Raw genomic sequence first — 11,902 nt, 5'->3', positions numbered from 1 at the left:
GTAAGATCTAACGGTTTTTACTGCGCTCGCGATGATGGGAAGTTAAAAACCGCGCCATCTCGTCCGCGTGATATATTAGGCCTAATTATCAAAACATACATTCACAAAATTATTCTTATTTGTGCAAGCTGACGTGTATATTTAATAATATGAAATAAACAAATACAAACATGGCACTCTTTCCAATACTTTGTGGACTTGCAAGATAAAATAAAACAAGTTTAAAATAAATTATACACGGTCTTAATAAATGCCATTTAAGCCACACGTTTGACCTGAATTCTTGATATCAGTGCATTGGAACAAAATAACTTAACAAATGGGCATATATGGAAATCATTAACATACCATTCACACAAACTGTATTTCAAAACTAAAGATAACATAGAAGCAAAGTTGTCACTGAAAATGGTGGACAGTGTAGGAGGGCTGCACATTGTGAAAAATGTTTTGAAAAAGTTAAAGACAGCTGCTATGATGAAATTGACCTCATGATTACCACCTTTTTATCCACTTCCAGTCACTCATTATCTTCCTTATCCAGCACAGTAACCTACACATTCTAGAACAATACCAGTTGATTTTCTTCTTAGAAAGAAAGGTCACATTGTGACTATACGCTTTCAGTGAAATAATGTCACTGGTTTCAAAATACTTACTATTTAACTCTCGACACCCCCTGACCTTCCTTCCTTTCCTTCCTCGCTTTCTTAATTTAGTTTCCCTCAAGTGTCTATAAATATGCATCTGTGATAATACATGTATGGAGAGAATAACTGGGTTAAACCAACAAATAAGTTGAAACAGACGAGAATAGGAATTGAGTTAATAAGGAAATTGTTAGAAGAGTCTAGTAGTGACGAGTAGGACACTAAAAAATGGGGTCTGTGTAAAAATAGTTCCATAATTATATAGTATCTACATCATAGCACAATCAATGAAGAAAAACTGTGGTCTCCCCTCAGTTCAAATGTGTATGTGCACGTGTGTGTGCACACGTGTGAATGAGTGTGTGTGTTTCTGTTGTGTTCAACTGAGAGTAGTGAAGGTATGTCTTCCTCTGAGGAGATGAAGGAGGTGTAGCGGTTGCACCAACAAGATGGAGATGGGTCCTATTGGAGAAGATCCAGTCTTTTAAGCTTCCTTCAAACTACTTGTGGGTTAGAAACCCTCATGGTGTTCGTAACCCTTCTCCTCCCCCCAGAGCTGATGGTAGAGGTCCCTAAAACAGCAGGTCCGTGTTCTGAAGGCAGAGTTGGTGGGTGAGGCCTGTTGTTCTGCTTCAGCCCTGAAGCCTGGGCCTCACCTACAGCCCCTTCAGGGAAGAGACCTTCTTCTTCCGGGCAGCCAGCATCTCATAGAAGGGGTCTTTGCTTATGGCAGCTCTGGGTGATGGCAAAGAACAGAAAGAGAGTTAACTAGATGGATTCACCAGGGCAGAGATTATACATAATAATAATAATAATAATACATTTTATTTAAAAGGTGCCTTTCTTAGCACTCAAGGACACCGTACAAAATACATTTAAAAACAGCAAAAATAAAGAATACAACAACATTAAAGATAGCAGAAGTAGACAGAGTAAATGACATTAAATGTAATATGCAGTTTTAAACAGATGGGTTTTACATGGAAGGGTCAACATTTAAAAGATGAGGAGTCTTGGTTACCCATGAGCCTTTGCATATTTTGTGAAGGTAAATGGTTCATGGATACTGATGTGGGCCCAGCTGTGGCTAACTGAATGTTTGAGGGCATGAATAGCTCAATTTGGCCTCTAAGTGGATTTACGACAACATAGCCATCTAGGTAACACCTTGTTTTTTTGTAAAATCTCCCTAGATACATTTTTAGAACAAATTCTGTGATCATTTGGTTTTAACAATTGCATGTTTTGTCTATGGGACGACAATTGGCCACCATAACATATTTTGTTGTTGTTGTTAATTGAAGGTAACTACCTTAACAACAGTCTTAATCGTTAAGATGATAACGTGAGTAACATTTGTTATGTCATGCCACCCCCTGCCCAGGCCTCAACCAGGGCCACGCCTCACTTGATGTTATTGATCCACTCCTCCTTCTCCTCCACGTTGGGGGCGGAGATCCTGTAGAAGGTGTGGTTGCCCTCGACAACGCGGCCGTCGGCCTCCGTCTTGCATGCTTTGATCACCTGGTCTTTGTGGTCGGGGATGTAGAGCTCAAAGCAGTTCTGGGAGGACGGAGAGAGACGGGATCAACAAGGGTGGACTCTGCTGGAGGAGGAGGGAGAGGAGGGGACCTCTGGGGGGGAAGTAGTCTGATGGGCTGGGCTGAGATGGAGGGATGTAGAGGAGGAGAGAGGGATGGAAAGAGAGAGATATAGAGGAGGGCAGAGATGGAGAGGTGTAGAGGAGCTTACAGGCTTCTTGGAGTCTTCCACGTCTCTGATACTGAGATTTTCTAGAGGAATGATTCCTCTGGGCTCTTTGTCCTGAGAGAGGAGAAAAAGTGGGTGGTAGAGATTAAATCTTACAATATAATAACTGGTACTGACAGTAAGGGTTATAAAGTCTGACAGAGAAAACATAAGGAACGAGGACAGAGAGAGAGAGAAACACTCCAGTAGTTATGACAAAAAATATTGTCAACCTTTCAAAAATGTCTGAAAGTTTTTTTTTTTTTTTCAAACATATGTTTTAAACCTGTCAACTTCTTGGGGAAACGTTTTTTCAAAACATAGGGGGAGAGGAGAACAGAGAAGCCTAAAACAGAGTAGATTAAAGCAGAGCAGAGTACAATATAGAGTACAGTAGTCGAGTCCTCATCAAGTACTCATCAATAATGCAAACTTTTTTTTAAAGAAAAAAAACCCCAACTTACAGTGGTGTACTCAAAGTAGTAGAGGCAGTTGTCTGTGAGGATGAACCATCGTCTCTTCCAGGTTTTCACGCGTCCGCCTGAGGGGTCAAAGATCAGAGGTCAACCTGGGGTTGTGACCTCTCAGAGGCAGGGTTAGAGGACCGAGCGACAGGTAGAGGTTGTGACCTCTTAGGAGGTGGGGTTAAAGGGCAGAGCGACAGGGCAAGGCACAGTCTGAAAACCTCTCCTCCCCCCTCTCCTCCCCCCTCTCCCCAGGTTGGGAACACCAGCAGCTCTGAGCCAATGGCAGAGCAGGTATGGACAGTTCCAGGCAACACACTGATAACACAAGCGTTAGCCAGTGCCAGGCAACAGCTGGTTAGTGCACCAGAGAAGCTGATAGGTTGCAAAGCTGACTGGCTCTGAAGCTGATTTGGCAGTCATGGTTGTGGTTCACGGTGGATTGAGTTGACAGGTAAATGAGCTTGAGCAGACAGCCTACTAGCCAAAGCATATGGAGGACGGCTTGAGGGTAAAGTCTGGAGAGAAGCAGGGGGGCAGGGGGGCAGGGGAGTGGAGAATGATACTTACCTCCTGGAGAACACACCCACGGACACACACGTCAACCAGGAGAAAAACAACATCAACGTAAACACACAACACTAAAGTCTGAAGTAATGACGTTTATGTCAATAAATCGAACGTCCAAAAAAACATCGAAAAAAGAAAAGAAAGAGTTATTCCGCAATTTGTCCACTAGGGGGCAGCAGAGCCAGAGTGAGGCCGTTGCCATGGACACAGTCGTACCTAGTTTGAGGAGCCAGCCTTCTCTGTCAGGGTTGAAGAAGGTGTGTGTGAGGTCATTCCCGTCGTCCTCGGGGATCTTGAAGGGCTCGTTCTTGATGCTCTCATACAGGTTCTATACACACACACACACACACACAGAGGAGTGAGAAAGAGGAGAGACATGGACAGAGAAGACACAAAGAGGAAGAAACAAAAGCTAGTATCATCGAGAATGAAGGAAAGAAAGAGACAGACAGAGGACCCTGAGCAGGGTGTATCAGACAGAGAGAGTGGATCAGATGTTACCCTGAGCAGGTCTTCAGGAAGATCTCCCCCATCGTTGATGCCTCTGTTCATGGCTGTGAACCTCTGGACGGAGGGCTTGTCCTTGACGTTGGGGTTGTGGAGGCTGGTGTTCAGCATGATCACAGCAAATGACAACACATAGCAGGTATCTGAGAGAGGGAGGGAGACATTCTGAAACTTTCTTCCACCTCTCCTTATTGCTTTGGGTTACAAATGAATAACTTGCCAATAAAGCCTTTTATGAACTAAACTGAGAAAAAATGTTTGACTATGATGCGTCTAGTGGTGTTTCTGTGGAGATTTGGGTTAGGAAAAGCAGGCGCACACACACACACACACACCGGTGCTCTGGAACACCCCAGTGTTGCAGTGGCAGTAGCGCTGGGCGAAGGCCTCCATCATCCGGTCAATCTTCTGAGCTTCTCCAGGCAAACGGAAACTCCACAGGAACTGCCTGAGACACACACACACACACAGGTTAGAGGAAGGAGAGAGGGAGGGAGAAACAGAGAAGTGAGAGAGAAAGACAGAGAGGGGGAGAGAGGGAGAGGAATGAGGTGGTACCTGAGGGCCTGCACCAGGTTGAGGTCTGTGAATTCATGCAACTCCACAAAGGCATGGAGCACCTGGATATTGAAGTCATCTCTGCAACAAAACATACACTCGTGCTGTCATATCTAGTAAGGGATCAGAGATCCAGTGGATTCATGTGGGTCAATGCTCTCCGCTCAGAAATATTGATTTGACCCCCACTTGCTCTACTTCCTCTCCCTCCTCTTTCGCTCTCTCTGTTCTCCCCCGCCCCCCATCCCTCCCCCATCCCTCCCTCCTCCCCCATCCCTCCGTCCTCCCCCATCCCTCCCTCCTCCCCCATCCCTTTCTCCCTCCCCCATCCCTCCCTCCTCCCCCATCCCTCTCTCCCTCCCCCATCCCTCCCTCCCTCCCTCCCTCCCTCTGAGAATTCAAGAGAAACATCAGGATTAGCAGAACACATTCTTTGCCTTTCTGCTCCCCCCCGCTAACCCTGTCCTGAAGACGGGCCAGAGAAAAGAAGGTCAGGATTACAACATGGCACTCGATTCCATTCCAGAATGTTTCCCTATCTGCTTGTTATGTTCTCTGACTCTCTCCCCATCTTCCACCCACTCTCCCTCACTCTCTCCCTCCTTCTCTCCACTGTCTCTGTCTCTGCCTCTCTCCCTCCCCCATCTCTTTCTCTCTCTCCCTCCCTCACGTGCTGACTGCAGGGCCTGTGGGTGTGTCCTCTCACCTCTCCCCCAGGTAGTCTCCAATGGCAGTCTTGTTAAGCCCCTCCCCCTTGTACAGGAACTGGGCAATGTCATCGCTGGTGTTCTTCAGCAGGGAGCTGTCAATCAAAAAACGTATCCCCTGAGAGACAGGAGGACAGGCCAGTCAGACCAGAGCTTCTAGACCATGTGTCAGGGCTAACTTCTAGACCATGTGTCAGGGCTAACTTCTAGACCATGTGTCAGGGCTAACTTCTAGACCATGTGTCAGGGCTAACTTCTAGACCATGTGTCAGGGCTAACTTCTAGACCATGTGTCAGGGCTAACTTCTAGACCATGTGTCAGGGCTAACTTCTAGACCATGTGTCAGGGCTAACTTCTAGACCATGTGTCAGGGCTAACTTCTAGACCATGTGTCAGGGCTAACTTCTAGACCATGTGTCAGGGCTAACTTCTAGACCATGTGTCAGGGCTAACTTCTAGACCATGTATCAGGGCTAACTTCTAGACCATGTGTCAGGGCTAACTTCTAGACCATGTGTCAGGGCTAACTTCTAGACCATGTGTCAGGGCTAACTTCTAGAGTGTCGTACCTTCTTTGGGTCCATGTTGAACTTCTTACGGCCCATGGCCACCTGCTTGTTCCTCTGCATGCTCTTCCTGTGCGCGCACACACACACACACACACACGTACAGGAAGACAGCATGATACAGTAAGATACAGTAGTGTTGTGGTGCGTGAAGACAGCATGATACAGTAAGATACAGTAGTGTTGTGGTGCGTGAAGACAGCATGATACAGTAAGATACAGTAGTGTTGTGGTGCGTGAAGACAGCATGATACAGTAAGATACAGTAGTGTTGTGGTGCGTGAAGACAGCATGATACAGTAAGATACAGTAGTGTTGTGGTGCGTGAAGACAGCATGATACAGTAAGATACAGTAGTGTTGTGGTGCGTGAAGACAGCATGATACAGTAAGATACAGTAGTGTTGTGGTGCGTGAAGACAGCATGATACAGTAAGATACAGTAGTGTTGTGGTGCGTGAAGACAGCATGATACAGTAAGATACAGTATAGTTGTGGTGCGTGAAGACAGCATGATACAGTAAGATACAGTAGTGTTGTGGTGCGTGAAGACAGCATGATACAGTAAGATACAGTAGTGTTGTGGTGCGTGAAGACAGCATGATACAGTAAGATACAGTAGTGTTGTGGTGCGTGAAGACAGCATGATACAGTAAGATACAGTAGTGTTGTGGTGCGTGAAGACAGCATGATACAGTAAGATACAGTAGTGTTGTGGTGCATGGCTGACTCAGTCCTGTGTGTTACTAGTTCATCACAGTCCTATCCTCAATCTATCAACCCAGGTAACCCTTCACGGACACTATTCACTGGGTTCTGCTTATGCTGGGGACACACTAAACAACTTTTTTAATCTTGTAAGATTTTCTAACTGTGAGAGACCACAAACATGAGGACCAAAAATCCTAGATTGAGCAGTTTTGCTCCTACAGTGTGTAGTGTGCCATGATTTGACAAAGACAGCACACCACACAAACAGATTTCCAATCATCGGGACATTACCTAGGACTGTCAGAAGGGGAAAATCGGCCCGATTATCCTGTGGTGTGTCCCCAGCATTAGTAACAAATGACTCTCCCCCCTCCTCCCCTTCCCCCTCTCACTCACACACACAGCATACCTCTCTTCGGATGAGCCCAGGTTTTCAATCTCACTGGTCACCTCCGCTATCTCATCCTTCAGGCGCTGTGGGGGGGGGAGGGGGGGGGGGGGTGAAACAATAGCAGAGGCTTTTGATCTGTCACACAGAAACACACACACACTCCGGTCAGATTGTGTTACAGTCTCTCGTGATGTCTGGCCCTCCACTCATCCTCTGAAGAAGCTTTGATCCTATATGAGTGCTGAATGTGTGTGTGTGTGTGTGTGTTTTTCCCACAACAGCAAATCCAGAACTCTCCTGAGGAGACGACCCTAGGACATGCAGCTGTCTCTCTCTCACACACACACACACACACACACACAGTTGTAGCAGGGGTTGCACCTGCTGGGGTCACACCAGAACTCCCCCCCCCCCTTTTCTCCCCTCCCCCTCTCTTGGGAGGGAGAGGGGGAGAGAGGTTGAGGGGGAGAGAGGGTGGTGGTGGGTTTGAATCACAAACCTTGATTGGCTTAGTTAAGATGCATTTACCAGATCAAAGAGGGAACAAGAGAGAGAGGGGGGGGAGAGAGAGAGAGAGAGAGAGAGAGAGAGAGAGAGAGAGGTTAAAGAGGGGTCTCTCTCAGATTAGAGGGATAATCATCTTCAATAAGCATACAAGTCTGGTGTGTGAGTGTGTCGGGGAGTGAAGGATGTTTCCTGCCCCTGGGCCAGTCCTACCAGGTCAGAGGGTAGACTGGGCTGGGAGGGCAGACAGACAGTGGGGCAGATAGGGCATGTACACACACACACTCACACACACACACACACACACACAGAGGAGCAGCACCACATCCCATGCAGGGCTGTTACGCTCTACTGGTCAGTCTGTGCTCTCCCATCTCCCCTGATCCCACCCTCCATCTCCCTCTCTTCCTCCCCATCCCTCCATCCCCCTCTCTTCCTCCCCATCCCTCCATCCCCCTCTCTTCCTCCCCATCCCTCCATCCCCCTCTCTTCCTCCCCATCCCTCCATCCCTCTCTCTTCCTCCCCATCCCTCCATCCCCCTCTCTTCCTCCCCATCCCCCATCCATAAGACTGTAGGATATAAACAGACTTATATGGACTTGAACTGACTCCTTTTCTCCGCCATTGACTCTGTTCTTCTCCCTTCCCTCTCCTCCGTGCAGGGACATCCGTGTCTCTCTAACCTCATCAGTGTGGAGGAGTCGTCCTAGTTCTATAGGAATGTTCCAGGTAATTCATTAAGTCACTCAGAAATGAGAGAGCAGAGAGAGGAAGAGAGAGAGCGAGAGAGAGAGAGGACTGTGACATGACCCTGACCCAGCTATGATTGACAAGCTCTAACAGAATCAGCTCAACTCAATTACAGCATGGAGCTTCAGACATCTTCTAGTGAAGCCTCTCTACCACTCCACTCTCTAGTGTGTGTGTGTGTGCGTGTGTGTGCGTGTGTGTGTGTGTGTGCGTGTGTGTGTGTGTGCGTGTGTGTGCGTGTGTGTGTGTGTGTGTGTGCATGTGTGCGTGTGTGTACCTGGATGTCCTGCAGCAGCTGGTGTTTCCTGCGTCTGATGTTGTCCAGCTCCTGTTTCTCCTCAGGGTTCAGGTCCTCTGCTGCAGACACACAAACACACACTGCTGGTCAGACACACAAACACACACTGCTGGTCAGACACACAAACACACACTGCTGGTCAGACACACAAACACACACTGCTGGTCAGACACACACAGAACCACCAGCACAAGAACTATGGCAATGTAAAACCCTGATCCATCAAGGTGCCCCACATTCCCCGCCCCGGACACAAGGGTTAGATTTCTTGACTCCAACTGGACAGGTGTCTCCGCTTTAGTGGCAGATGACACACACACACACACTAGTGCGGAAGCTTAAATAGGCCAGAGCCACTCCCATTTTTAAACACTGGTGACAAGAATAACACTCCATACAGTTTACACTCACACTCACACACTCAATATCACACACACACTCACACACACACTCACACAGTCATTTCCTTCCATGTCATATTTCATAAGAGGAGATGAGCACAGGCTGGATTACATGCTGCTGATGAAATCATATTCTCTTTTTTTCTTTTACACACACACACACACACACACACACGCATCCACACACACAGACAGGCAGAGTGACCTCTGGAAAATGCAGTCCAGCTGTTCTAAGAGCCATGACTCCGGTCAGAAGGTTATGTCACTGTGTGTGTGTGTGTGTGTGTGTGTGCTCACGTGTCTGTGTGTGTTTATGTGCAATAGGACACCATCATAGCTCGACAGGCAAAGTTCTGTTCTTTGGTCGTCAGCACACTCACACAGTCCAGCCAACACACGCTTCCCCACAAGGACAAACACAGTCTCCATGTGACAGTTCACAGGAACTGAGACAGACAGTTCTGCCCTGATGCTGGTAAGCCCCTGATGGGTCCATCGGTGTCATGATCGCTCCTGCAACACCAAACCACACATCATCCTGACCTCCAGACGTCACGGCTTGTCACAGCTTCCTGGAGAGGAAGACACCCCAACAGGAAGCGTCTCATCCCACTCATGGTGTAATCTCACGGGGAAACGGAACGCAAGAGAGACCGGCGTCACGGCGACCACAAGGTTTCTCATGGTTCCTCTCTGGATCCAGAGGTTGTGCTGCGGGCGGGGTGACGATGCAGCCGTACGCAGAGCCAGGAGGACTGATCCTCCCCTAACCCTCAAGTCTAACTTCCTCTGAGACCAGAGACAATATCATACTGTCACACAATATCATATACACACAAACATACATGTGTGTGTCTCAGTACACACACACAAACACCCGTGTATTTACACAGACACATGCACACACAAGAAGGGAAGCACATCCATCCTAGAGTGTGAATGTCTTTTGGGATCTGGTGTGATCTGGTGTGATCTGGTGTGATCTGGTGTGATCTGGTGTGATCTGGTGTGATCTGGTGATAACCAGAAACGCTCCAGTCAGAAGAAGAGTTAAGTCTCCTCTACTGGTATATCTACCTGAGTCTCCTCCAGGTGTTTATAAGTCTCCTCCAGGTGTTTATAAGTCTCCTCCAGGTGTTTATAAGTCTCCTCCAGGTGTTTATAAGTCTCCTCCAGGTGTTTCTACCAGCGTATCATCATCTACGGTCTCCACAACAGTCCCACCAGGTTCTTCTGTTGTACATCTCCTCAGAGAGACCAGGCCCAGCCAAAACCACGCCTGTTACTCCTTCTCTCTCTCTCTCTCTCTCAGGTTGCACCAGAGCCAGTCACCGGTCACACTCGCACGCTCCTGTCCCAGAACAGCTGTCCTATCCTGGGGTCGAGAGATACAACCTTCCTGCTCTCCACAGCCAGTCAGCTCCACCACACAGAGAGAGGGACAGTGTGAACTGAAATAGTCCACAGCTTGACAGACCGCTGAAGAGTAGGGGAAACACCCGCTCTCTCTTTTCCTCCTCCCTCTCTCATTGCTTATAACACACAGGCTCCACCAAGTGGTCACTCACATGCATAGGTACAAAACAGACCCTGGGCAACTGCCGTTACGATACTGCTGTGAGCCGAACCCCAGGGATCAAATCAATTACACCCGTTCCAACTCCCTTTTTATCTTGATCAAACACACCCTAACTACTTTTTAATCTTTCTGAATGTGGTGGTTGTGTGTGTTCTTATGACTGAAGTACTCTGTGTACCAAGTCGACAGCACTAACAATCATGTGTAATTTCAATGATAAACAATCCCACAGCAGAACAATACGGCTTCTGTCCGGCAAATGTATGAAGTTCCCATTTTAAATCCACATGACGTGTCCGGACCGACAAACACAAGTCAATGAATGTTCTATTACTTGGATTAGACCAGAGACATGGGCTCTCTATCTATCTGGGTTTAAAGCAGAAAACCCTGTCCACACCAGAGGCAATCCGCCGTCCTGGACACAGCACACTACGCTCGCACTAAAGGTTCATTGTAGAACGCTCTCATTTTAATCCAATCAATGGGCGCTTTCATCATATTTATAGACAGATCGTTACGCATTCAGCGTTACACAACACGAACACTCAAAGTCTGGAAATACAAAGAGTGTGTTAGTGTTAAACTAAATTTACGGTACTAATTAGTAAAGTCTACAAATACTGAAAATAGCCTACCTGTTGCTTTCTTTGCAACGTCAGATAGCCCAATGTAAATTGTCACCCAAAGAAGCGACAGAAGCAGGTACAAATAGGCTGTAGGCTACAGAAAACGCAGTTAACCTAGTTATCGAGCCAGTAAATAGTTCATAACAGAGAAGCCAGTTAGATAATGTGTTGGTCTCAAGTAGTTCTCTTCTAACTATGCTACCTAGGTTAGTTAGCTAGTCAAGCTAGCTTGTTAATTAGTTCGTCGTGGCAACTTACCAACTCCATCTTCCGTCTTCAAAACCATTGTTTATTCTGTTGACGGAGGGAAAACTGATCCACAAAAATGTTGTTTATAGTCCTGCTAACAATCCAATTTATTGCAGAAACGTTCACGGGAATAATCTGCTAGTTAGTCGCTTATCAAAGCCGTGACAAGGTGCAGGACAACTGTTGCAACAGACATCCCATGTGGGTCGCAATGGGGCGTGTTTTCGACAACCATGCTTGCGAACAGCCAATCAAATGCGAGCGTGTGCCTCGACCGTGAAGCAACTGAGAGAACAGAAACGTAAAGCAGATGTAGATCTCATCATGATAAGATACACACACACACCGAGGCCGTAGCAATGGAGTCATCATGGGGTTGGGACGAAATCTGCTGGGGAGTCGGAGGGTCCCCCCATGAAAACCTTTTACGATTAGTTATGAATATGGTTGAATGATAATTTCGGACAGCGTGCGTGGTTGCCTGTCGTAGCGTAGCACATTTATATTTTATTTATATTTTTATATCAATATATGAGGGGGGACATTTTGACCAGATTTGAAAATTGGGGGGGATATATATCATGATTACGGCCGTGACACACACACAAATATGGGAAT

The 11,902-nt window shown here is 47.1% G+C and overlaps 1 protein-coding gene across 3 annotated transcripts; it reads right to left on the bottom strand.

The window, feature by feature from the left end:
- Nucleotides 1-109: 109 nt before the first annotated feature.
- On the bottom strand, nt 110-11,481 carry cyth1b (cytohesin 1b). 3 transcript variants are annotated; one of them, XM_084669643.1, is made up of 13 exons: nt 11,294-11,481; nt 8,406-8,485; nt 6,892-6,956; nt 5,776-5,842; nt 5,205-5,323; nt 4,499-4,579; nt 4,276-4,388; nt 3,935-4,083; nt 3,650-3,761; nt 2,864-2,940; nt 2,403-2,474; nt 2,059-2,213; nt 110-1,385 (listed from the first exon to the last, which is right to left on the bottom strand). In XM_084669643.1, the coding sequence occupies exons 1-13, from the start codon at nt 11,319-11,321 to the stop codon at nt 1,307-1,309; spliced, it is 1,197 nt and encodes a 398-aa protein (XP_084525769.1). In that variant the 5' UTR covers nt 11,322-11,481; the 3' UTR covers nt 110-1,306. The 3 variants fall into 3 exon arrangements, with proteins under 3 accessions (XP_084525769.1, XP_084525771.1, XP_084525770.1); XM_084669645.1 differs by lacking the exon at nt 11,294-11,481 and adding an exon at nt 9,905-10,670 and having other exon boundaries at nt 2,864-2,942; nt 3,649-3,761; nt 6,879-6,956; XM_084669644.1 differs by lacking the exon at nt 4,499-4,579 and having other exon boundaries at nt 2,864-2,942; nt 3,649-3,761.
- Between the last annotated feature and the right edge of the window lie 421 nt (nt 11,482-11,902).

This window comes from Hypomesus nipponensis, chromosome 13 (assembly GCF_054491055.1).
Source record: "Hypomesus nipponensis isolate SF chromosome 13, ASM5449105v1, whole genome shotgun sequence".
NCBI lineage: Eukaryota > Metazoa > Chordata > Actinopteri > Osmeriformes > Osmeridae > Hypomesus > Hypomesus nipponensis.
The sequence above is the reverse complement of the archived record's forward strand: the minus strand, read 5'-3'. Positions and strand labels throughout refer to the sequence as shown.

Bases quoted from the DNA above. Each gene is read 5' to 3' on its own strand.
- cyth1b (XM_084669643.1), bottom strand. From the start codon at position 11,321: ATGGTTTTGAAGACGGAAGATGGAGTTG. The intron at 5,324-5,775 runs GTACGACACTCT...CCTGTCTCTCAG, and splicing joins TCAACATGGACCCAAAGAAG to GGGATACGTTTTTTGATTGA. The intron at 3,762-3,934 runs GTAACATCTGAT...GTGTGTGTATAG, and splicing joins TTCCTGAAGACCTGCTCAGG to AACCTGTATGAGAGCATCAA.